General features: G+C 45.2%; 1 protein-coding gene across 3 annotated transcripts in view; it reads left to right on the top strand.

Annotated features, from left to right (window-relative positions):
- LOC138964412 (inactive histone-lysine N-methyltransferase 2E-like) overlaps positions 1-26,843 on the top strand; it is a 66,060-nt gene that overhangs the window by 34,805 nt on the left and 4,412 nt on the right. For 2 of the 3 annotated variants that reach the window (XM_070336362.1, XM_070336361.1), the window contains exons 19-26: positions 111-360; positions 5,077-5,271; positions 5,739-5,910; positions 6,827-9,201; positions 9,654-9,852; positions 13,998-14,102; positions 14,522-14,632; positions 26,209-26,532. In XM_070336362.1, the coding sequence (XP_070192463.1) occupies positions 111-360; positions 5,077-5,271; positions 5,739-5,910; positions 6,827-9,201; positions 9,654-9,852; positions 13,998-14,102; positions 14,522-14,632; positions 26,209-26,532 (3,731 nt within the window). The remainder of the gene's footprint in view (positions 1-110; positions 361-5,076; positions 5,272-5,738; positions 5,911-6,826; positions 9,202-9,653; positions 9,853-13,997; positions 14,103-14,521; positions 14,633-26,208; positions 26,533-26,843) is intronic. The other variant, XM_070336364.1, reaches the window with a different exon arrangement.

Genomic DNA, 26,843 nt, shown 5'->3' with positions numbered 1-26,843 from the left:
TCAAAAGCAAAGTGGGACTGAAGAGTACTAGATAGGCATAGAGACATCATTTGTCTCAAAAATTAGAACAATGCATGTTCAATGAGGTTGACTTGCTTTGTAATTTGCAGGAACAAGCGTGTGAAGCGAAAGCGGCGCAGCAGTCGGGTGATGAGCGCCATAGAGCCTCTGTACAGAAGTCCAGTGAGGATGCTCCCAGAGCCGGTGCCAGTGGTAGCAGTAGGGGTGGAGGTGAAGGAGGAGCCAGTGGAACCACCAATCCCAGTCGCCTGTCACTCGGCCCCTAACACCGCCTCCCCTGACTTCGATGCCGCCACCCCTGATTTCTGTGATTCCTACATGTTCATCAAGAAAAAGAAGGTACCTGAATGGACCTGTAGATGCTTGATTAAATTTGATCATTTGTCAAGTTGTTCTGAAGTTTGCGTATGTAGCGTTATGTTGTGGCAGATTTTGTGCATGAAATAGGAAGAAATCAACAAATGCACAATTGTAAACTAATCGGAAGTTCTAGAGATTAGCATTTAAGGGGAGGCACTGGTGTTAAAAGTGATTTTTTTTGTTTCTTAACTCTTGGGTCAACAAATGTTTCAGAATTTAAGTACTCAGTCCATCTCCTGAGAAAATGAAAAAAAATAAAAATTTGGACCATCGGTTGCCATGGTAGCAGTCCAAGATGGCCGCCAAACTGCCCCTTTTTAAAACCCTAAGGCTTTTTTAAAACTGCATGAAATTTTGTTTTGATGCTTGTTATTTATACTTTAGCACAATGCCGAGAAACTGATAGAGTCGTTTTTTGATATCTCAAGTCATTTAAAAAATATCAGTGATGAAAGTGAGTGATGTTGAGTTTCATGAAAAAACGCCCCCCAAAACGGTATAACTTCTCAATAAATATTTTTTTCAAGAAATCACTCTATCAGTTTCTGCAAAATAACACACTCAAGATGTATGCAAAGTTTCAACAACGCAAGTTCATAAGAAAAAAAGCCTTAGGCTTTTGAAGTGACAAAAAAGTAGTTTTGAGAAAATACACAAAACGCGAAGAAAATGTATTTTTTGTACACAAACGTTTATGAAACATGTAACAAAACAACACAAACAAAACAACAAGTCTTGCTTAGTTCCACAAGAAAAACAGAAACTAAATTCAACAAAATTTAAAATAACAACACCCAGTGTTCTGCAAGCACCAAGGAAACTGTTCGAAGGTCACAATGATCAACTGTCATCCGTTATGTTCACGCTGCGTAAAGTATGCCCATCCATAACTCCCAACTTGTTATCAGTGAAGCCTTTTATCTTGGACCTCTTTTGGACTTGCTTTGAATAATCAGGGAGTCATATGACAGTGTCCTTTACTTTCTATACTACAATATTTGGGTTGACTTCTGTGAATTGCCTTGCAATGCCATGGGTACTTTGGAAGCTCCTCTCCAGCTTCTGCATCTGTAGAGACAACATAAATTCAAAATTAATATATGTCTATGACAAACTCATATACTGCTATTCACATTTTCCCAACAATGACCCTCCCCCCCCCCCCCCCCCCCCCCCCCACACACACACATTTGAAAAAAGGTATTCTAATATTGTGATACATGGTAACACGATATTTGGGCGCATGCATATGTCAGTGCTGATAGTCAAGCAGTGAACAAAAAGATGTTGACAAATCATGTGAATGGTGCTATTAGGCAGTGCTGATCTGGTTTACAGCTATTGCACATACATTGCATGCAGAAACCATATGGTCTGCATGGGACGTATGACCACAAGCAATGTTTACTCACTGGGCCATGTGAATGCATGTTTGTTTGAGCCACAAGAAAACTGTGATCACAGGAGCAAGCTATATATAATATGCTCAAGAAAATAAATGAGGAAAGAACAGATGTTTTGCCCCAACACTGACAAACCTTGTGACAACCAAGCTTCACAGTAGCAGCACATAACTGACTAAATTTGCATCCTATTCAGTTTCTTTGCATCAGGGTGTTGTTACTTAGATTCTGTTCTTCAGCATAAAACAGTCACACACACACACACACACACACACACACACACACACACACACACACACACACACACACACACACACACATAACCAAACAAATATATACTGTTCAAAAAAAGAAACGCATAGCTTGTAATATTTGGTTGATTTAGTTATATGGCTACAAGGATATCCACCAAACTGCAGAAAATGTTTATCTGGTCGTCGACCTTTCGTCCATTGCCACAAGTGAGCTCTGCACGTGACGCATGCGTTATCAGTGGCTACAATGTCAAAATTGCTCATTTGGCATGACCACTCGTCATGCTTCAGTGTAATCTCGTGAAACTCGGGGAATATTGAGCTCTCACCATGTCTTCCAAAACCCATAAAAGCGGATTGTTCGCCACAAAGAAATCAGACGACAATTCAACGACGAAAGATGGCCCGATTGAGCAGAGAAGACCGCCAAATTGCATTGGGTCGTTTACAAGCAGGCCAAAGTCAAAGTGCAATCGCCAGGCACTTCCACGTGTCCCAGAGCACCATCAGTAGACTGTGGGTCAGGTTTCAAGCCACTGGCTCCGTTGCTGACTTGCCACGAGCGGGAAGACCAAGGGCGACAACTGCTGCTCACGACCGCTTCATACGGCTCCGCCACCTCCGGAATCGTTTCCTGTCGGCCTCATCTTCTGTCCAGGCTCTCCCCGGACCACACCGATTATCGGACCAGACCGTGCGGAACCGCCTGCATGAAGCTGGTTTGAGAGCTCGCAGACCTCACAGAGGAGCTGTCCTCACCCGCCGCCATCGCCAGAACCGAGTGCAGTGGGGCAACCAGCACCTTCGCTGGACCGTCCGGAATCACTGGAGACACGTGTGGTTCAGCGACGAGTTCTACTTCCTGGTCCAGCGACATGATGGTCGGAGGAGGGTCTACCGAGAGTAAACGAACGTTACGCGCCCAACTGTGTGGATGAGGCACCCGTTCATGGTGGTGGAGGCGTCATGGTGTGGGGGGCGATCAATACCGCTGGAAGGAGCACCCTGGTGCACGTCCAAGGGCGCATAACTGCCCAGCGATACGTGGAGGAAATTCTGCGCCCACACGCTCTTCCTCTTCTGGCTGACCAGGATGCCATATTCCAGCAGGACAACGCTCGCCCGCACACAGCACGACTCACCACCCAGTTCCTCACCGACCACCATGTCCAGGTGCTTCCCTGGCCATCCATGTCGCCAGACATGAACCCGATAGAACACCTCTGGGATGAATTGGACAGACGTGTGCGCAGGCGAGAAGAAGCGCCGGCAAATCACCGCGATCTATTGCAGGCACTTCAGGAGGAGTGGGACACCATCCCACAGCAAGATATCCGGCATCTGATCCAGTCCATGCCCAGAAGGTGCCGGGCAGTTGTTGCTGCTCAAGGCAGTCACACCCCCTACTGACTTGACAGCCTCGGCACCCAATCGTATTGATTGACTGATTGATTTGAAGATGCAAATGAACTGTGTGTGCATTCAACTGTGTCCATACCAAATTTCAAACAAATAATCTAAATATTGGATTTTCTGTTAATTTTTTCGAAAAATAAAACAAATTTGGCAAGTAGCAACTATGCGTTTCTTTTTTTGAACAGTATATAAACTTCTACATGTTTGTCAAAAGAAGAAAAAAATACATACCTACTACCATCTTGCTTATCAGCTGCTTGGAATCTTCCCTGCTCTGCTTGGGCTAGTATTCACTGCACCAGATTTCCCAGGAGATGCAAGTTGCACCATGGCTGAACATAGTCATTTTTGTATTGATTGTTCTTTTTCTAAGCAGTTTATTTGCTTTTTTCAAGAGAAAAGATATAGGGTCTGCCTTCTCGTTGCCATAAATGGCAAACTCCGTGTTGTCCTTATTGCCGTACGCATTCCGCCCCGCAACTCTAAAATAAGTCGTGGCTCAAAACACTCATGGCAACGTGCTTCAAACGTACACCACCGGTGGTGATTTCTTGCTCCATCTCAGCTGTTGCAAGGGAAGCAGCATAGTTTCCAGCCAATTTTCATTCTGGACGAAGAAGAATGCACAAACTTGATCTTCCGATTCGTTCGTAGCAATAGCAGACGACACTATCGACTCGCACTTTCTTTTTAAACTTCTGTCACGCCAGCCTCTGCAACTGATCTGATTTTAGTCGATAATTATCTCCTTTGCGTGTCAAGCACTGAAATCGGGGCAAAACGTGTGATAAACTGAAGTTTCCACAAAGATATCCAAGGAAAATCGCAGCTGTAGATGTTTCACATCGCCTTTGGCGAGACCTGGCGGAAATCAAGAATATTGCATTCTGGGAAGGCCGAATCGAACCGAACGAGACCGAGCATAAACGAAGTTTAATATCCGCGATTCGATTGGTCAGTAGACAAAAATTTTCACACGGAATCTCCCGGAATCTTCATCGGTTGTCTTCGGCTCATTGGAATGTCTTCTAGTTGCTGTTACTAACGGCGCGAAATCTGTAAACGGAAATTCCCGTTGTCCGCGGTATGAACTGATTGTAGCAAAGAAAAGACAACTCATTCCAGTCATGCTAACGTGACCACCGTTGACGATGTGTTTGACTCACATTCACCTCTCAAACATACGCATTTTTTTGCTGTTTTGTGTTTGTTCAATACACAATTGCATACACATACATTGTTCATTTAGCCGTTTTGACCGTTTATGATTAATTCTGATCTAAAATCAGTACATCAGAGTAACCAGAAGAGGTTCAAAATCCAGAATCAGAAAGAAAACCGAAATGACCAGGGAACAAAAAAATCACTGTTTTCACTGTGGTGTCTGCCCTTAACATAGAAATTGTTTCGGCTTTATTAACAGTGTACCCGTGATTTAAGCAAATGTAGTAGTTTGTTCAAGTAAAGGTGTTTGACGGTGTAAGCTGGCTGATTAAACCGACCCACCAACAGCCACTTTGAACCTGTCCCTGAAACACATTCTAATCATGACATTTTTGTTCATCCCTTTCTTGCTTTGGGTACAGACGTATATGAAGTGGGTGGCTGATGGATCTTTTCAGTACCTGGTGAACGACTGGGGTGCTGCGAGGGCTGCTGATGCCAGATCAGACTCCATGGACGAGCACGGCGAGGAGGAAATGTTTGTCCCCTACACCCCAGGCCCTCGCAGCGCCATGGAGCACATGACCAGGCGGAATAGTACGTCGGCCACCTTTGGGCGCTCTCAAGATATTGCTGGAGGCAACGCCAAGAAGGTAGGCTTGCAAGTCTTGGTTGTGGGTTGTTCACTGGTCAAAGTGCAATTTGTTTACCAATCGACAGGAAGTTATGAGTCAGTTGATACAGACCTGTTTACCCTCAGTTATTTATTACATTTTATTTTTAATTTTTGGCAAAATATACTCCATTTGTGTTCAGATAACGATTTTCAAATTTGCTTCAGATTAGGTTGTGGTTACTAATGTTTGTATTTGGCAACCACTGGATTACTACTTTAGTCATTGGATCGGGTTTTTGGTTTCCTTTTACTTGACTGCTCGTTTCTGAACTTACTATTTGAATAAATTGTCATATTCTAATTAAATTTCAGTGATAATTTACTTATTCAAAAATGTATGCTCAAGTAGGTAACAAATATAATTTACTAGAGTGACATTTTTTGCTCTCACCTCTTACCGAACCAATAGATGCTAAAAGTTGACAAAAGGTATGTGGTCCACAGCGCTGGTTGCGGCAGGCAATGCACGAGACGGGTCCCATCAGGGTGGACACCTCCCCTTCAACCACAGGCAGCAATTCGCAAACACACCCAAACACCTCAGCTCCCACCTCCACCCCCGCAGCCACTGCCACTGCCACAACACCATCACTACCCAGCCCCACAAGTCCTTCGGGTGAGAGGCGGCATGTGTTCTTTATATGTGTGTGGATAACTGTGCCTGTCAGTGCGTTTTATTTGTTGTAGATCGTAAAAGATTGAAGAATTTGCCTGTGTTTTCTGGGCTGTGTGTTCGATGAGTTTTGGACTTTGTTGTCACATTGTCTTTGTCATAACAGATTCATGAGTTTGCCGGTTTTGTTTTTGAGTCACTTGAGAAAAAGTGACTCTATGTAATCGGTCAGTGTTAGTCTGTCCGGCCGTAGACACCACCTTAACGTTGGACTTTTCTCGGAAACTATCAAAGCGATCGGGCTCATATTTTGTTTAGTCGTGACCTCCAATGACCTCTACACTTTAACGATGGTTTCGTTGACCTTTGACCTTTTTCAAGGTCACAGGTCAGCGTCAAAGGAAAAATTAGACATTTTATATCTTTTCTCGGAAACTATCAAAGCGATCGGGCTCATATTTTGTTTAGTCGTGACCTCCAATGACCTCTACACTTTAACGATGGTTTCGTTGACCTTTGACCTTTTTCAAGGTCACAGGTCAGCGTCAAAGGAAAAATTAGACATTTTATATCTTTGACAAAGTTCATCGGATGTGATTGAAACTTTGTAGGATTATTCTTTACATCAAAGTATTTACATCTGTAGCCTTTTACGAACGTTATCAGAAAAACAAGGGAGATAACTAGCCTTTTCTGTTCGGCAACACACAACTTAACGTTGGGCTTTTCTCGGAAACTATAAAAGTGACCGGGCTCAAATTTTATGTGAACGTGACTCATTGTGTTGTGAATAGCAATTTCTTCCTGTCCATCTGATGCCTCATATAATATTCAGAACTGCGAAAGTGACTCGATCGAGCGTTTGCTCTTCTTGTTAGTTTGGTTCATGTTCTGTAAGGTGCTGTGTGATGTGTTTCAGACTTTGTGACCCCACTGAAGAAGCGTCGCTTGGCCCCAGAATTTCTGCCGTCCACATCCTCTGCTGCCGACCCAGCTGCGTCGAGTACTAGTGAGCCAAGTGCGACTGTCACCAACAACTGTGAAGTGAGTGGCACCTATCCCACCACCTCCACGCCCGCTTCAGCTGTGGAGACGGTGCCAGCCTCACAAGACAGGAGCATCCGACTGAAGTTAACAGAGACTAGGTTACCCATGAAAGCGACACGCCTGTTTGGCAGGAGGAACAGAAACGGTTTTGTGGGAAGCACAGACAGTAAGCCTGCCGCCTGTGATGGACCTGTTCCCGGTAGCAGCAGTGCCTCAGTGGTAAGACCGACTGTGGAGGTGCCGCCCTCAGACTCAAGGCTGGAAGAGCTGTCCATGGACGGCCTGAGTTCCTCCAGCTCTGTGCGCACTGCCACCAGCTCGGCTACTCTGCGTAGTTCTGTGGACGTTGCTGAGGTCAGCGGGTGCAGCGCCGACAGTCCGGGGGCCCCCGCCTCCAGCTCTTCGGTGATGTGTGTTGTAAATAACAATGACTCTGGCATCGAGATGCCGTTGGTGGACAGTTCTGGTGCTGCACTGGATGCTGACTTGCCAGAGACGGGCCATCAGAGGGTGCGAGGCATTGATAGCGTCAGCGTGTGTAGTTCAGACAATGAGGTGTCCATCAGTGTACATAGTGCAGACAGTGACCAGAGGTCGGACAGGGGATCAGCGCCAGACCTGGGGGTGGTGGCGGAGAGCAGTTCCGTGTCTAACGCTGTAGGGATTAGCTCTCCCCAGGATCAGGACCAAGACGTGTCCGAGTCGCGTCCAGCAGAGTTGGAGATGGAGGACGAAGGCAATGAAGCGTCTGGCAGCGTGAGCGACAGTGAGGAGCCTGTGGGTGCTTCAGACAGCAGGAGCCACACGTCATCTCAGCCAGCAGGTGACTGCCAGGTGAACAGCTCCCAGGACTCACCCAGGTTGCCCCCACCTGCATGCAGCCCCTTCCTCAGGGAGGCAGAGTGCAACAACTCCCCGGAACCTCTGCACCCCATCAACAGGGCGTGCGATAGCTGGCAGGTCAGTCCAGGCGGTGTGGAGAGGGGTGCTGTTAGCTCCGCGCTGGACAGTGCTGTGAGGGACAGAGACAGGACAGGGGTCAGTTCGGCCCAGGACAGCGCTGACGTTTCTTCAGTCCTAGCCATGCGCGACTCAGACAGTTTACCATCCTCAGACTTAGAGTGTGGACCTTCTTCTAGCACACAGACATTGGGCAGCAGACGTTTTGTGTCAGAAGATATGGTATGTAACAGTTCTAGCACTCGCTCCCTTCATGGCAGAAGGGTGGAGTCGGAGGATATGGTGTGTAACAGTTCTAGTTCTGGCTCGTTACCTAGCAGACGACAAGCAGAAATGGCTGAAGACATGGTGTGCAACAGTTCAGAAGTGACAGGGTCTGATGTGGTTCCGAGAGTGTGTGCGGAAAACAACGTGGACTCTACAACCCAGAGTGGTCGGAGGTTGCGGCCATCCCCCAACCAGTGTGATACGGTGGCAGATAGTTGTGAACAGCCTGTGGAGAGTGAGGAGAGTTGTTGTGACAGTAACTCTGACGAGCAGGCTTACCCTGCTTTTGTATCCGGAGGGGGCGTGTCGTCGTCTGGGCCGGCAGACTCTCAATGCGACCAGACGCCTGACACGGGGCACAGAGGAGGAGCGGGGCCCAGTAACGGCGTGGTGTCCAGTAGTGCCACCGTGTCAAGTTCTCAGTTCAGAGCCTCTCACACAGACTCGTGTGTGTCCAGCATAGCAGCTATAGCCTCCAGCTCAGTCCTGTCCACGACAGAACCCGGAGTGGACGTGGCTGGCCCCAGTCAGTCCACCCCTGGCACATCACCTAGCGTCTCTAACTCGGGGGTGGACAGTGGTTCACTTGACCCGTCTGCCCAGCTGGTCACATCAGCAGGTGCCATGGCAATGGGGGAAGAGGGCAGGGAGACAGACAGCGTGGGCACATCTGAACAGTCCTCCAGTAGCACGTCTCTGGCAGCAGAACCTTGCGAGGCCAGCGCTTTGCTGGCTGAAAGATGGAGGCTGTCTGGCGACTCGGACCCTTCCCTTCAGCCTGGCACCAGTGGTTTGCCCCAGTGCCAAGAGGAGGGAGAGGTGTCTATGTCAAGCGCTGCTGCGGCAGGACTGGATGGCGAGGATGACGGTGTGGTTGTCAACGGCGATGTGACCCCTGGGGGCTTGGTGTCCAGTTACAGCGAGGACAGTTCTGGCAGCAATAGCACCAACACTATCAACAGTTCTTGCACTGCCGTCTCCTCCTCTGAGGCTCAGGCTGCTCCTGCTGCTAAGCGTAAGGTAAGGACGTCTTCTCTTTTGCTTGGTTGAGTGTATTTTACATATACTTTCTTGCCGAATCATAGCGTAAATGTTTTTTGGTCAAGCAGTTTCTGTTTGAGTGCATTTTACACAGTCTTTCTTGCTGAATCATAGCGTAAATGTTTTTTGGTCAGGCAGTTTCTGTTTGAGTGCATTTTACAGTCTCTCTTGCTGAATCATACTATACCGTAAATGTTGTTTGGTCAGGCAGTTTCTGTTATTCTTTCTTGCTGAACCACAGTGTATAAATGATATAATTTGTGATTTATTTTTCAACTTCAGAGAATGTATTGATTATCAATCCATTGTGCATGAATGAAGTAAAGTTCAGGTGTTACTGTTAGTACTGTTACTTCAAATAACCTTGTGATGTTATTTGTACTTCCAAGGTAGTTGCTGCTAATGGCAGTAATGAATACCAACCTTTGCAGGTGAGCCTTTCGGAATACCGAAGTCGGCGGAAGGACAAGGGTGGATGTGCTGCCAGCACGTCGTCATCAACCTCCCCCAAGAGTTCAGGCCACAACCTGAGTGCGTCACGCAGAGCCACAGTCGACAGCAGTATCTCCTTGGCACCTCTGCCGCTCTTTGAGCCCATCACTATCAGCAGGGAGAACAGGGACTTCAAGGGTAAGAATAATAAGGATATATCCATGGCACAAATCCCACTATAGTTCTAAGTGCCTTAAAATAGTGAAAAAAAGAAAAAGAAAAATTCATGCGCAATATCTTCCATTCTTTCCATACCATCCTGAAGAAGGCAGTTACATGCCGAAATATTGATTAAATAACATATTCTTACGTCAATTCACATATATATAGCAATTAACTTCAGTTTGGTGCTAAGACATTGAAGTACTGACCCTGGTAACAGGGGGAGGTAACTCCCAAACAAAAATAAACCCTTGTTAAGGTAATGGTAGTTACCTCCCCTCACTGGAAGCCCGCACATGCGCGGAATAGACTACCGGTATCATCATTCCCTTTTTTCAACACGTGTGGATAAGACGTGTCTGAGTACTGTTAGGCTGTTCAGCCTCTGGCATCTTGTGAAGGAAGGCCAGCTACCCTACGGTTTCTGCGTGACTGTCTTGCTACCCGTGGTGAGATTGTTCCATTCTATAACTGTTTTTCATTGTTAGCTGTGCCAGTTGAAACATTTTTCTCTCCGTTTTCACGGTGTTTGTTTACGTTTTTCAATATGGCGGACAAGGGCAGAAGCTCTGCCAAACAGGTCTCTGTAGTAGGCACTCCGCCGGGCAGTTCAGCTAAATCCAAACCAAAGAGTAAAGCAAAGCCTCATGCTAAGGAAAAGGTGCTCTCACCTTGCGCGAAGCCATCAGTGGTGAGCGTGTTTAATCCAGCTAATAACCCGTCAATGAGAGTCGAGATTGACTCAGCCCCCGCTTTACCCCCTGTTCTTTCCCCCATTCCTGAGGTTAAGGAGACAGAGTCTTTGTCTAAAGAGGAAGTGTTTTCGGTGTTCTCCTCTTTTAAAGAACAGATGCGGGATATGCTCGCTTTCAAGAAAACGACGTTAAACACCAAATAAAGAAAGAAAGACAAAAGTAGGTGATGAAATCAAATACCTTCAAGTTTACAAGATTTTTTAATTATGTGCATCTCCAATTTTAAGTTTTTGTTTAAGCCGCTTCTAAAGCCCTTCTTGAAATTTGTTTACCACTTGTTTGTGTAGACACCCTAGCAAGAGTGATGCAACCAAACACCTTCAAGTATAGAGGTTTTTGACTCACATGCGAAGCAAAAGTGAGTCTATGTACTCACCCGAGTCGTCCGTCCGTCCGTCCTGGCGTCCGTCCGTCCGGAAAACTTTAACGTTGGATATTTCTTGGACACTATTCAGTCTATCAGTACCAAATTTGGCAAGATGGTGTATGATGACAAGGCCCCCAAAAACATACATAGCATCTTGACCTTGCTTCAAGGTCAAGTTCGCAGGGGCCATAAATGTTGTCTAAAAAACAGCTATTTTTCACATTTTCTCTGAAGTTTTTGAGATTTAATACCTCACCTATATATATGATATATAGGGCAAAGTAAGCCCCATCTTTTGATACCAGTTTGGTTTACCTTGCTTCACGGTCAAGGTCACAGGAGCTCTTCAAAGTTGGATTGTATACAGCAGTCCCTGCAATGTACGGCCCCCGGCGTGAGCGGACACCTGACATGTACGGACACATTTGCTCGGCACGGAGTGTTTTCCTTCTATATTTGCCCCCCCTTAAACGGACACCTGCAAAACGTGGACGCGGACACTCATTTTCGGTCCCAACAGCAAGTCGTAGACTCATACCTCCAATGTACGGACAGACCATCGTCAAATTTTCACCACAACAAAATCGATAACAGAGCAGTCCGGCTCTTGGTACAAAGATCACAGCCGCAATGGCGTGATGACAGTCACTGATAACTTGAGTGCACGTGTACCCATCAGAAGGGGGGGTAGTTTTGGTCAGGAGTGGAGTACATGTATGCGAAGATGCCAACATGAAACTGCACTGTGCTCTTTATTCTTGTCTGTTGGACGTAATCAACAGAAACCACAGTCGATGAAGGTCCTGAGCGAAAGAGAGTGAAAACCCGGCCACAGTTCTCAGCATCGTGTGTCTGTGTGTAACCTCTTTCATTGACAAGATACTCTTGTTTCCCCTCAGCCTTGACCAGTGAATCAGTTGCCTAATCTGTGAACCCTTCAGTTGTCTTGCTTTGTCAAAAGTTACGACACAGTCAACTGGTTTTGCTCTGAGTGAACAGTGCAGCTGGCCTCTCTGGTCACAGCCCCAAACAGTACATGGCTGGAGGGAGTGAGAGAGGGGAGGGGGGGTGGAGGGGTAGCTGGCTAACCTCTGTGGGGTGTCTGGTGTCACTACATGTCAGCAGGAAGAGCATTGGAGAAAAATAGAGAGGTGTACTCTTCCACACAATTTCCAAGCATCAGCTGTCACGGCTTGGGGTAGGCATTAGTGAGGGAGAGTGGGAGCTGTGTTATGTACAGTGTATTTCCGACTGAAGAGTGAAAAGTCACTGCCATGCCACATGATCGGCATGCAGTCAATAAAGCCAGACAAGAAGAAAATAAATTACATGATTATGACATGCAGCTCTATCTGCTGCTATTTATTCAAACTGGTTTTCAAGCTTATTCTTGCAAAGCATTATGTCTGCACACGCTCCTCTGTGCTGTGTTTGTGTGGCTGCTTTCGTATGTCAGTGCATGGTGAGTGTGTTCACTGCCTTGAGGATTTATTTGATCTCTTCTTTTCAACACTTTTCATACAAATCATTTTTACAGAACGTTTAAAGAAGTATTAGGAGTTTGTTGTTATTGTTTAGTAGCCACAAGAAGTGATTAGCATAGACTCAATCCTGTTGTTTGTGTGTCTCTGTGTGAGTGTATGGGGGAGGGGGTGGTGTGGTCACCCCTCCCGTGACCGGACACCTGCAATGTACGGACAGTTTTGCTATGGCCCAAGGGTGTCCGTTCATGAGAGGGACTGCTGTACATATTTTGAAGTGACCTTGACCCTGAACTATGGAAGATAACTGTTTCAAACTTAACAATTATGTGGGGCACATGTTATGCTTTCATCATGAGACACATTTGGTCACATATGGTCAAGGTCAAGGTCACTTTGACCCTTATGAAATGTGACCAAAATAAGGTAGTGAACCACTAAAAGTGACCATATCTCATGGTAGAAAGAGCCAATAAGCACCATTGTACTTCCTATGTCTTGAATTAACAGCTTTGTGTTGCATGACCTTGGATGACCTTGACCTTGGGTCAAGGTCACATGTATTTTGGTAGGAAAAATGTGTAAAGCAGTTCTTAGTGTATGATGTCATTGCTAGGTTTAGTTATTGGACCTTGACCATGAAGGTCAAGGTCATGTCAAGGTCAAGCATGTGAGTCGTATGGGCTTTGCCCTTCTTGTTCAAGTATTGTCAGGCAACACTCTGCCCTACCCCTCTTTTTCCCGTCACTGGGTTCATGTGGTACCCAACCGGCAAATCGCTTTAGGGACATTAAATATTTGTGTAAGATCTTTACAAATGCAGAGCTTTTAATGCCAATGACATATTGCATCTCCCTGATTATATTTCAGGGATCTTCTCTTATTATCTGCTCATCAGCGCCAATGTTTTCGAGGATAACAGATGAAATAAGTAGACTAGGGTGGGTATCATTTTCGAGGCTCCGTCTACCCGGTTTGAAATTGCTGTACTAGTTTTACACCACGGCTCTAGAAAGAGCGTTCATCCTAAAACATTTTATCACACTTTCATGCACATCGGCCTCTTTCAACCCTTATTTTGTAGTTATTGTAAGTTATGGCTCCGAAATCGCAAATTTGAGCTTCATGACACAATCTCATACATTGTGTGGTGAGTATCTTCCCGAGTCGACCATATGAAAACGACATAACTCGGGAACTTCATTTATTGTGTCAAGCCTCATGATAGTCTATTCTTTGACGGCATGATTTTGTACTTACTTATTTTGTCTATTATTTTGAACGCCATATTGCCAGCAGCCTGGATTCTAAATAATAATGGAACAGCCCTCTATTTTCTGTGTCCAGACCTCTATTTTATTCTCTGATTTTGCTTTCTTTTTACTTGTACATGTAGTAGAGGTCTGCTTTGTGCCCTGTTTTCCTTACTGTTGATGGAGGTCAACAACTGCTTGCTTGATTTTCCTTGATGAATCGTGGTACCATCTAATTAATGCCATCTTTATTTTTTGTTTACAGAGCAGGAGAGAGAGAGGCGAGAGAAGCCTATGAGCCTATCCGATCGACTCCGCATTGAGTTTGGCCTGGAGACTGCCAGTGAAGAAGATAAGGCCAACAGCTCAGGTGAATTTGTCACACACTTTGTTGCATTTGGTTTGGGCTCCAATTGCACAATATCAAGTTTCTCGTTTGCTTTGAAGTTGAGCTGGTGACACAAATGCCTGTGTGAAACCTAACGAGTTAGTTGAGTTGAATTTGATCTTGCATTAACATTTTCATTGCACCCAGTTTCTGGTGTTAACAAGTTGAAGCTGCAAATCGGCATACTACATTGAGACATTTTCATTTCCATTGTAAAAATGTGCGTGGGTAAAACAAGTGTATTGAGATACATGTTTATCAAGCTACATCATGTTCAATTTTTAAAGGCAATACCTCATACTGGCATCCTTTATGGAAAGCAAGTAGATATCATTTGTGTATTGCTTTGTGACATTTAAAGGAAGTTTCGTTAAAAACTGCTACTTATCCTTCACTTTTAGGCCATAGGAAGCCCCCAAATGACATACCCCCTCCCCCACCCCTTCCCCCCAATGGGGTATTGGGCGTGGTGGGTGTGCGGAGAGCCATCGGCAAAGGGTCCAGGGCAGAAAGTGAGTACCTGCATCAAGGCTGCCAGGCTGCTCAGTGCCATGGCTTGCTTTGCATGGTGTCTAACAACATTGTTGGGCCTTTTTTTTTTAGATTATTTTTTATTTTTTTATGTCACATGGTTGCACAAGAAAACTGTTCGGCTACACGTGCCTTGCTTTGCATGGATTCCTTGTTTCGCAAATAAATCCACACTTTATAATTGTATTCCCCCTTTTTTCTTGTGAATCAGACTTGTTTTGACTAAATGTTTTAACAGAGGGGGAATCGAGACGAGGGTCGTGGTGTATGTGTCTGTCTGTCTGTCTGTCTGTGTGTGTGTGTGTAGAGCGATTCAGACTAAACTACTGGACCGATCTTTATGAAATTTGACATGAGAGCTCCTGGGAATAATATCCCCGGACGTTTTTTAAATTTTTTCGATAAATGTCTTTGATGATGTCATATCCGGCTTTTTGTAAAAGTTGAGGCGGCACTGTCACACCCTCATTTTTTAATCAAATTGATTGAAATTTTGGCAAAGCAATCTTCGACGAAGGCCGGACTTTGGTATTGCATTTCAGCTTGGTGGCTTAAAAAATAATTGATGAATTTGGTCATTAAAAATCGGAAACTTGTAATTAAAAAAACAATTTTTTTAAACGATCCAAAAACAATTTCATCTTATTCTTCGTCATTTTCTGATTCCAAAAACATATACATATGTTATATTTGGATTACAAACAAGCTCTGAAAATTAAAAATATGAAAATTATGATTTCGATTTAGAAACAATTTCCTCTTATTCCTTGTCGGTCCCTGATTCCAAAAACATATACATATGATATGTTTGGATTAAAAACAAACTCAGTACGCTAAAAAGAATAGAGATATAGAAAAGCGTGTTATCCTACTCAGCGTGACCATTACCGCACTATTCTGGCTTGTCGATTTCGCTGCCTTTGCCACAAGTGGTGGACTGACGAAACTACGACTATGCGGTCTTGGTGAAAAAATGCAGTGCGTTCAGTTTCATTCTGTGAGTTCGACAGCTTGACTAAATTTTGTTATTTCGCCTTACGCGACTTGTTTGTGTTGCTTTTACGTATGTCTTCTGAAGTAGTCTGTTATTATGCTTTCTGTAACTAGCACTACTCGCAACAGTACTTTCTATCACTAGTACTACTTGTGAACCCTTAGTTTTTGTGCAATCTTTCACCACATGTGATTACGGAAACTGGCCGACTGCTGAATAACTGAAACTGGGTTTGGTTGACCTTGTGAATGCTTACATTTCTATTCCTCTCTTTTGCATTACAAGGCTCTTTATCTTTCCTTTGTTTTATTTTACTTGTGCTGTATGCCCAAACATAAAAGTACATTGAGCATGTTCAACCAGAACAAAAACATGCATTCCATGGATTCCTACCACATGATCCCTATAATCTTATATCGCACATAATGGAAATTAGTCTTTATTGTCTTTATTTATAAATATGTGTTGTATAGTTGAATCTGTGTGTGTGTGTGAGAACTCCATGTGCCATGTTCCGAGTACCTGCAAGATTTCTGTTGAATGTGCATGTTTGGTTTTTATTTTCCGTCAGCTTGAATGCACTCTGCTCAGGTGGGTTTTTTTTCAGTCCTGAAGTTTTCATGTGAAGTCCCTTAACCTTTAGCACTCGATTCCAGCCAGCATGACTTCCCCTGCAGCCACATTATTTTGCTTACCTAGCATAAGAATAACACCCACTAACTTTCAACACTTACAACTTCTTTGAAAATGCACGAACAAGCATGAAACTTTGTGGTTGTGATGGGGTTATTATAACTTATATTCAAAATTAAAATATTTGTGTTTGCATGCATAATTTATTTTCTTAGCAATACAGTGGAACCCCTTTTTTAAAACCCCTCAATTTAAGACTCCCTCCTTTTTAAGACCCTGTTTTCTCAGAATGTTTGTTCATAACTTCTAGATTTACCCCCATTTTAAGACTCCTTCCTTTTTAAGACCTGATTTTCTCAGATATTCGGAGGTCTTAAAAGGGGGGTTCCACTGTAAATACAAATTAAATTACATATTCTTACCCAACTCACATAGATAGCAATAACTTCATTTGGTTGCTAAGACATTGAAGCACTCTTACAGGGTAACATGGGGAGATAACTCTAAAACAAAAACCACATGCCATATAAGGCATGGTCCATAGTGGTTATCTCCCCTACCGGTGTACCGCGCATGCGCAGGATGCATACTGGTGACACTCATTCCTTTTCCTTCAACGCAAGGCGCTGGACGTGTTTTGAAGTGCTCTGGCTTTTCTTTAGCCATTGGTCTTTACTTGTGTGAAGACCATCGAATCTCGGTAACGTTGTTTCATCTTTCTTCCTTTCTTCAGGAATTGGTGAGAGATTTTATTTTTCTTATTGAGAGAATTTTCTTAGCGTATTTGAGCGTTTTGCATCTTGTTGTTAGTTCATTTTTTATTCAAAATGGCTGACAAGCAGAAAGATAAAGAGAAAGTTCGGAGTTCTGCCAAGTAGGTTAGCTCTCCAGGGTCTCACTCAGGCAAAGCGGGCAAAACTAAAGCTAAGGCTGCTACGGCCACAACTACTCGTAGCTCTCAGAAAAATTCTCTTAGTGAGAATTCGTCCATAGTTAGTGTTCACAACCCGGAGACTCAAGAATCCTTTTTCGTTTCTATTGATGGCAAACCTACCTCAACTGACAAATCTTTTTCGGAGAAGGTTCAGGCTTCTCAAGCCGAGCAATCTTTGAGTAAAGCCGATTTACTGGCTATTTTGTCTTCTTTCAAGACAGAGGTTCATGACATGTTAGCGATGGAACGGCAGATAGCTTTGTCTGCTTCACTGCCCCTCCTGTCAGGAGTTGGAAACTCAAGTCTCTTGCGCGGGTTCGTTTAGAACCAGCTGCGACTGTTATGTCTGCTGACGTAGTTGCAGAACCAACAGTGGTGTTGGAATCGTCGTCAGGAACTCCTTTCGACAAATTTTTGTCTGATTTTCAGACAACAGCACCTCCTGGTCCTCTCGGCGCTTACGCGTCGGCAGGAGGTGTTCTTGGCGAAGTATGCAAACCTGCGGCAACGGTTTCCGCTCTAGCGGAAGTGCATACCAGCCATTAGGTTCATTTCTCACGTCAGCCTTATTCCCTTCCGGGGTACGGGTTGGGGTGTGAAGAGCATGTGTCCGCTACTTCCGGTTGTAGGACAACAGGATCTTCCGGTCGCCATTCTATGACTCCGGTTGGTGCTGATGCTTACCAATCCACTGCTGGTTCCGCTTCCTCTTCTGCGGCTGTGGCTTCCGGTGGCAGGATGGTATTGCCTTCTGCCGCTAACACTTCGGTGTTGGTAGTTGGCACTCATCAGCCTTCGGCTTCCGGTTCCGTTTCTGCGGTTTCCGCTGCCGTTGCACAGGCTGCGTGCACTTCCTCTCCCAGTGTTTCAGCTGGCATGAGGCAGGTGGATGGGGGATCTGATCTGTTCACAGAGTTCCGGCTTCAGGGAATTTTTCCCAACCTTTTCCGGTTTCGGCACATGTCGACTCAACGGGATTGGTTTCCGGTTCTCATCCCTTAGATGATCGTTGGGATGCTACTGAACAGGATGAAGAGGAGATGGAAGAAGAAGCTTCTGAAGCAGATGGGGATGCCCCTATTCGACTTCCGGCTAAGCTGCCATCTTTGTTGGCACTAGCAGCAGAGGTTACTACGCACTATTTCCCAGAAGGGGTAGCGGTAGCATCTTCATCTGCGGTTCCTCCACCATCATATTTTGCTAATTTTGCTCCTTCTCATGAGCAATCTGCGAACTTCAAGTTTTTAGAGTCTCCTTCGGTGGCTTTCCAACTTGCAAAAGTTTTCTCAAACGATGGTTCTGCCCCACCTCTGCCTTTGTTGTCAGCGCATGGGGAAGCTCCTGCCTTGGCTTTGCCTTGGTTGACGTCTCCTGGACGAGTGGCTCATCACACTGTGACCGCCAACAGGAAGATTCGTCTTGCTAACACTGGCAGAAACTTGATCAATTCCTTTGCTCTGCCGACAGCTCCATGCACTTCCGGTTTTATCGGACTTGGCAACCATTAGGCAAGATGGTTACAACAAAGAGAGACTTTCCGTTTGTAAGGAAAAGGATCTCATTACTGTTGAAGAATGCGGCCGCTCTTCGTTGGAATTAGCGTCTTTGACGGAGACGCTGATTCGCTCTCTCTCGCGTGCGGTTACATCCTCATTGGATCCGTTCGTGTTCAGACAGGACGCAGATCCGAAGGACGTTGCTTTGCTCTTTGCAACCTTAGCGAGGGCATCATCAGAGCAAATGGCTATGTCTGCGAAATTGTACGCGGACTGTTCTTTGGCGACGGGAAGCTCTTTTGACGGGCTCTCGTCTAGAGGATAAGAACATTCAGGACTCTCTTTGGGTCTCCCCTTTTCTCGAGGGCTCCCTACTCAGACAGGACGCGCTGAACACACTGCAAAAGCAGTCACAGCAATCCAAGGATTTGCAGTTCGTCAAACTTGAGTTGGCTTTCGCTAAACATCAGACCAAACGCAGCGGACCGCCTGCTCAGTCTTTCTCGGGGTCATCCAACGCTGGTCAGAATTCAAAGACGGGTTCGGCTTCAAGGGGAAAGAATCGTTCTCGTCCTTACACCAAGTCCAGACCTCCTTCTTTCGGGAAGAGGGGGTCAGGTCGAAAGCCTAACCCCCAATGATGCTCCCCCGGTCCGAGCACCCCTGCACCCCCCACTCTTTCGGTGGCGGGAGGCCTCTTTCGGGCCTTACCAGCTTGGTTGAGGAAAATGAACAACCACTGGATCGAGGGGGTGCTCCGGTCGGGGTTCCGGCTCCTTTGGAGCACTCACAGAGCTCCTTTGACCAGAACCCCTCCTCCTTTTCGATTTCCGGCCAGAACAGAAGCCAGAGAGGCTATTCAGGCCGAGGTCGAACTTCTTATTCAGAAACAAGCTGTGGAAGAAGTTCAAGATCATGCCTCCCCAGGCTTTTACGGACGTCTTTTTGTCGTCCCAAAAGCCTCGGGAGGATGGCGTCCAGTGCTAGATCTCTCACAGTTAAACCTATTTCTAAGGAAAATCAGGTTTACCATGGAGACACCCACTTCAGTGAGGGAGGCGCTCAGGCCTTCCGATTGGGTGACGTCCATAGATCTATCGGACGCGTACTTCCACATTCTGATGCACCAAACAGACCGGAAATGGCTTCGGTTTGTTTGGGGCAACAGGATCTTTCAGTTCAGAGCTCGGCCTTTCGGCCTTTCTTTGGCTCCTTGGATCTTTACGATGATAGTGCGCCAGTTTTGCGCTTTGATCAGAGGTCAAGGTATACGTCGCAGGACGTACTTGGACGATTGGCTGATTTTAAATCAGGCCGAATCTCTGTGTCTCAGCCACACGCAGCTAGTACTGCAGGAGGCAGCGGAACTAGGGTTCAGAATCAACGACAAGAAGTCGGAGTTGAAACCTTCCCAGAACTTCACATATCTGAGAATGGTCTTCAACACAGTGGATTGGACGGTTCAACCCACGCAAAGGAGGGTAGACAAGATCTAGGGTCAGATCAGGGACACAGAGGATCTTTCAATGGCCTCAGTCAGATCTCTGACATCCATCTTAGGTCAGATGGAATCCATGGCCTCTCTGACACATTTGGGCAGGCTGCAGAAACGGCCCTTTCAGGAAGCCCTGAACGCCAGATGGGAACCGGAATCACAGAACTGGGAGACGTTGGTCTCACTTCGCGACTGGTTTGCCGACACGACCAAGCAATGGTTGATCACAGCTTGGCTCACACAAGGCGTTCCCATCGTTCGTTCCCCTCCTTCGAAGCTCCTATTCACAGACGCTTCGCTCAGGGGGTGGGGGGCTCACCTGGACGACCACACGACCTTCGGTCTGTGGACGCAGGTGCAAGCCACGTGGCATATAAACATGCTAGAGTTGGAAGCAGTTTTTCTAGCTTTGATGGAATTTCTTCCCTTCATCAGGAGAGAACATGTGCTGATACACTCAGACAACACCACAGTGGTGTCTTACCTGAACAAGCAGGGGGGATCTCGCTCCCTAGCTTTGTCACATCGGGCATGCGAGATTTTGATATGGTGTCACCACCCCGAGATCATACTATCAGCAAAGTATCTTCCAGGGAAGCTGAACGTCTTGGCGGACTCGTTGAGTCGGTCTACCAAGATTGTCCACACAGAATGGACTATTGCACATCACGCGCTTCTCCGCCTCTGAGCTCAAGTGGAGAAGCCGATGAGACCTGTTCGCCACTCGGTATTCTCGCCGTCTGCCGATCTTTGTCTCCCCATTCCCGGATCCCGAAGCATGGAGGATCAATGCTCTTGAGATATCTTGGAGCGGTCTACACGCTTATGCGTTTCCTCCAATTCCCCTCCTTGGAAGGGTGTTGAGAAAAGTGGACCTCGAAAGACTGTCACTAGTACTGATCGCTCCAAACTGGCCAAGCCAACCTTGGTTTCCGGATCTCCTACGGCTGGCAAGCAAGCCCCCGCTTCCTCTCGAGCTCAGAAGAGATCTAGTTCAACCTCGATCAGGCATCCCTCACGAAAACCCACAGTGGCTTTCCCTTCACGGTTGGCAACTGTGCGGGAATCACTGAGACGCTCAGGGGCTTCGGCCTCTACGCTGGATTTGATCCAGGGATCGCATAGAGGTTCAACTTCTTCAGTCTACACCTCGCATTGGTTGGCATGGACCAAGTGGTGTCAAGTTAACGGAGTGAATGTTACATCGCCTCGTTCAATGCAGGTGGCAAACCACTTATCCTGGCTTGCTGACCAGGGTCTTTCTCCGGCTTCACTGAAGGTTCGTCGATCAGCAATTTCAGTTACGCTGAAACAGCTAGGTCACTCTATTTCCCTTGGGGGTGTTATCTCCAGTGTGATTAACTCATTCGCTGCGTGTCGGAACTGGAATTCCGACACCTGTGTTTAGCGTTGGCCGCGTGCCGGTACTTGAGTTCCGACGGATATCACGAATTTTTAACGGTGTAAACGGTCCTGCTGACCAAGGGAAACAACCCCTGCAATGAACTTCTATCTGTCTACAGTGGAACCATTCACTGTAAACAGTTCCTTCCCTTCAATTGTTGGGATTAATTTGATTTTGTTGACGGTGTGCGACCCACGTGTTTTGACTTTTCCAAGATGGCGGATCGTTCTGCTGACAAGACGTAGTAACTTGAAAAGAGTGCTAGAACTTGTTATTCAGTACGGTTCTGATCTTGACCTTAGTGATGATGATATTGGAGATGATATTTTAGATTCTGGTGACGAGTTTGTGCCAATGGACGATGATTTGGGTGATGATTCGGGCAATGAAAGTGTCGATCATGACATTGTGTATGATGAACCCATGACGTAGAAAGTTGTTTGTCTTTTGCTTCAAAGAGGTAGTTTGACTGGATGTGAAGACAACAAAAGGTATGTTCTTTCAAATGTTTCATATATTTTGTAAAAGAGCAAGTTTCAAACTTTGCATAAATGTAAAGTAGGTAAGGTTATTTTGTGTTGTTGATTTTTGACTCACATGCGAAGCAAAAGTGAGTCTATGTACTCACCCGAGTCGTCCGTCCGTCCGGAAAACTTTAACGTTGGATATTTCTTGGACACTATTCAGTCTATCAGTACCAAATTTGGCAAGATGGTGTATGATGACAAGGCCCCAAAAAACATACATAGCATCTTGACCTTGCTTCAAGGTCAAGGTCGCAGGGGCCATAAATGTTGTCTAAATCCAAATCTTCTGTCCCGGCTTGGGGTTTGCCTCTTGTTTTTGAATACTTAAGATCACAAGCCTTTGAGCCTTTGCATACAGCTAGTCTTGATAATCTCACTCGGAAAGAAGTCATGCTTACTATGCTGGCTTCCGCGAGACGGAGTAGCGAAATACATGCTTTGTCTGGTTCACCTCGAGACATCTCGTTTGAGAAAGATGGTTCGGTAGTCCTCAGGTTTTGTCCTAATTTCTTAGCAAAAAACCAGAAGCCAAATAAACCATCTCCATTAGTTCAGATCAAACCGCTGAGCAACTTTCTAGCTCCGTCAGATCCGGATGTAGCTAATTGCCCTGTGCGAGCCTTGAGAGCTTACCTGTCTCGCACTAACCCGATCAGGTCACCAAAACGAAAACTACTTTTTATCTCCATTAATACTGAGAGAGAAAAAGATGTTATGAAGTCTACCTTGGCTAGATGGGTTTCCACTCTGGTAAGACAGGCTTACAAGTGGTGGCAAGAAAAGGGGGGGGGGGGGGGGGGGGGGGGCAGTCAGTCCTTCCTTCCTCTACGGTCAGCTTGGACTCACGAAGTCAGGGCATGGGCCTCTTCCTTGGCTGTCTTCTTGAATGCAGCCTACTGAGATCAGAAGATGTCTTTTTAAATTTCTACCTACGGGACGTATCAAGTGCCCGACAGAACGGAACTTTCGGTCTGCCAGCTATGGTAGCTGCAGGCCAGATACTCGCAAGATGTTAACTGTGAGTACATTTTCCCACCACCTAAATTAGCAATCTGCTATCTATGTGAGTTTGGTAAGAATATGTAATTTAATATAAAGTTTCAAAAGTAAACTTTGATTTAATTAATATACTTACCAACTCACATATTGAATTCCCTCCCAGCCTTCCCCGCAAATTGTATAAAGGGGTATATGTTTCAGGACGGAATGAGTGTCACCGGTATACATCCTGCGCATGCGCGGTACACCGGTAGGGGAGATAACCACTACGGACCATGCCTTATATGGCATGTGGTTTTTGTTTTAGAGTTATCTCCCCATGTTACCATGTAAGAGTGCTTCAATGTCTTAGCAACCAAACGAAGTTATTGCTATCTATGTGAGTTGGTAAGTATATTAATTAAATCAAAGTTTACTTTTGAAACTTTATATTAAACAAGAAGGGCAAAGCCCATACGACTCACATGCTTTACACATTTTTCCTACCAAAATACATGTGACCTTGACCCAAGGTCAAGGTCATCCAAGGTCATGCAACACAAAGGTGTTAATTCAAGACATAGGAAGTACAATGGTGCTTATTGGCTCTTTCTACCATGAGATATGGTCACTTTTAGTGGTTCACTACCTTATTTTGGTCACATTTCATAAGGGTCAAAGTGACCTTGACCTTGATCATATGTGACCAAATGTGTCTCATGATGAAAGCATAACATGTGCCCCACATAATTTTTAAGTTTGAAACAGTTATCTTCCATAGTTCAGGGTCAAGGTCACTTCAAAATATGTATACAATCCAACTTTGAAGAGCTCCTGTGACCTTGACCTTGAAGCAAGGTAAACCAAACTGGTATCAAAAGATGGCGCTTACTTTGCCCTATATATCATATATAGGTGAGGTATTCAATCTCAAAAACTTCAGAGAAAATAGGAAAAATGTGAAAAATAGCTGTTTTTTAGGCAACATTTATGGCCCCTGCGACCTTGACCTTGAAGCAAGGTCAAGATGCTATGTATGTTTTTTGGGGCCTTGTCATCATACACCATCTTGCCAAATTTGGTACTGATAGACTGAATAGTGTCCAAGAAATATCCAACGTTAAAGTTTTCCGGACGACGTCCGTCCGGACGGACGGACGGACGGACGACTCGGGTGAGTACATAGACTCACTTTTGCTTCGCATGTGAGTCAAAAAGAAATGAAAAGGGGAAGTGTTGTCTAGTCCGTGGAATTTTGTGAAACTAACCAGTCTATGCCTGGTGAAACCCCTTTGAACAGGTAATCATGTATGATGTAGTTGACCATCCCACTTCTGAATCCTGGTATCTAAATAAGTGGATGTGTGATCCAGTGTATGTCATAGGACGATTTCTTTACTTGTTTGGTTAGCAACACCAAGCAGAAAAAAAGCTTTGATCTCCACTAAATCCACAGGTCGCCATTTCCGAACATGCAGACTTTTTACGTCTTGTCACTCTGGCTTGCTTTGCGCTAAATTTGAGTCAGTTTCTGTGCAGTATCTCTTCAACAAGCAAGTCGAGCATTTGCTACGCAAAAAAACACAGAAAAAAGTATCCAACATCAGTCAGATTATCGGTAATGTTTGCTGGTCCTGCCATTTCACAAAACTTGACCTGCCACTGTTTGTATCCATCTGTACTTTCGTTACTTCCGTTTCGTCACCGTCACTGTCACTTGACGAACTGTCATTTTTTTTTACTGGGATACACAGTTCATTGCGAAGATCTTCCTCAGTAAATCGTTTAGATTCTACGTACGATTTGTTGTCAAGAAACAACTCAAACGAAAGTTTCAAACTCATCATCCTCCATCTTGCTTGTCAAAGCACCAAAGTACCTTATCGATGTAATTACAAAAGCAGAAAACTTTGACGAAACCGACTCAAATTCAGTGCATAAGACACGACGATATAACGGAAGGAAGTGAGCCTTGTTCTGGCTCAAGTACCGTTAAAAATACCGTTATTCTTGTATGCAAATACAAACGAGAATCGGGTCATTGAAACACACTTAGCGCTGGCGCAGTATTTTGCCGCTGGTAGACAGAGGGAAAGAAGGGATAGGCGCATAAATTCGCCGCTGGCGTGCTAAAGGTTAATGTTTATGGTTAAAATGTGGCTTGGTAGGTAATATGTATATATTTTGCCTCATCTTGGCTCTGTGTTTTTTCATAACATGTGAATCTTTCATTAGATTTTTCTGTCGACCATCAGTGATGATAAATTGGTTGTTGTACATTTTGACACCTCCACCTTGCATTTCCAACTTTTAAAATAGCTGGTCTGTTGCATAGCAGAAGATGTTGAATTCTTGATAATATAAAATAAAAATAGAAATATGGAAAGATCTTTAGCTATTTTAGAAAGCAGCTTCTGGTAGTCGTGAGACTATGCAACATCTGTCTTTCTTGCTGTTGATGAGATGATGAGATTATACCAGGGCAGTTGTTTGCTTATTGTTGGGTTTTTTGTCTTGAGAACCCGAATGAACTTGTAACGTACGTGCACATACACATTATCACAGATTATAGATTTCCATCCAAGTTCTAACCATCACATGCAGTGTTCCGGTCTCAAAATGTTCTCTAGCGGCCAAACACAATCTCTCTCTAAGTCTAACTCTCTCTCTCTCTCTCTCTCTCTCTCTCTCTCTCTCTCTCTCTCTCTCTCTCTCTCTCTCTCTCTCTCTCTCTCTCTCTCTCTCTCTCTCTCTCTCTCTCCCCTCTCACCCCCACCCACCTTCGTGTATTCACAATTTTTTAAAAATTTTTGTGAATTGTACAACTTTAAAAATGTGTATTCTACATCTATGATCAACCAGACTAGCACAGTCAGGTGACTAAATACTGGGAAGGAGGTGACGTATTTGTATCTTTATACAGCAAAGTAACCAGAAGTCTTGCACTTTTCATCAACACATAGAACCTTATATTGTGTACAGAATAATTTATTTATGTATGTTTTTGTGAGATGCTTAGAACTGTTTTAGGATCTGCACCATATAGATATCCTCGTTATTATTATTATTATTATTATCATTATTATGACTTTCAGATGACGAAGACAGTCGTCAGGGTTCCGGCTCTTCTCTTACAGGCAGGTCTCCATCAGCAACAACAACAATGTTGGGTGCTGGTGCCGCCACGGCCGCTTTCCCATCTCCCTCTGGCAACGCCAACCACACACTGGGCAGCCAGCCAGCCGGGGGTCAGTCCTCTTCCCTGCAGCCTGGCTACACATGGCTGGCAAAGCTGCACAGTGGCCGTCAGACCTCCACCGCCCTTCCTCACCAGCAGCCCCCTCCTCCTCCCCCTCCTTCCTCCTCCTCCCCCTTGGTCATCTTTGGACAGCACCAGGCCCAGCTTCCTTCCTTTAATGGTAAGCTTTGTTTTGGTTTGAAAGGTGTGTGTGTGTCCCGTCGCGATATAACCTTCGTGGTTGAAAACGACGTTAAACGCCAAATAAAGAAAGTGTGTGTGTGTGAGGTCTTTGTGTAAAAACTGTCTTTAGTCATTCTCTTAAGATTTTGTTCCAGCGGCGGCTGTGGATACAATAGTGCTGTGAGTGACCTAGAAGGCCCTTCATTTGGTTGGTGCTACTTCTAGTGATAATTTGATTGTTAGGTATTTGCTAGTGCAGTTACTGTAGGATGCATCAAATAAGCATATTATAATGTGTTGGATTAGAAC

Source organism: Littorina saxatilis, linkage group LG4 (genome assembly GCF_037325665.1).
Source record: "Littorina saxatilis isolate snail1 linkage group LG4, US_GU_Lsax_2.0, whole genome shotgun sequence".
Taxonomy (NCBI): Eukaryota; Metazoa; Mollusca; class Gastropoda; order Littorinimorpha; family Littorinidae; genus Littorina; species Littorina saxatilis.
Note: the sequence above shows the minus strand (reverse complement) of the source record. Positions and strands in the feature narration are given on the sequence as shown.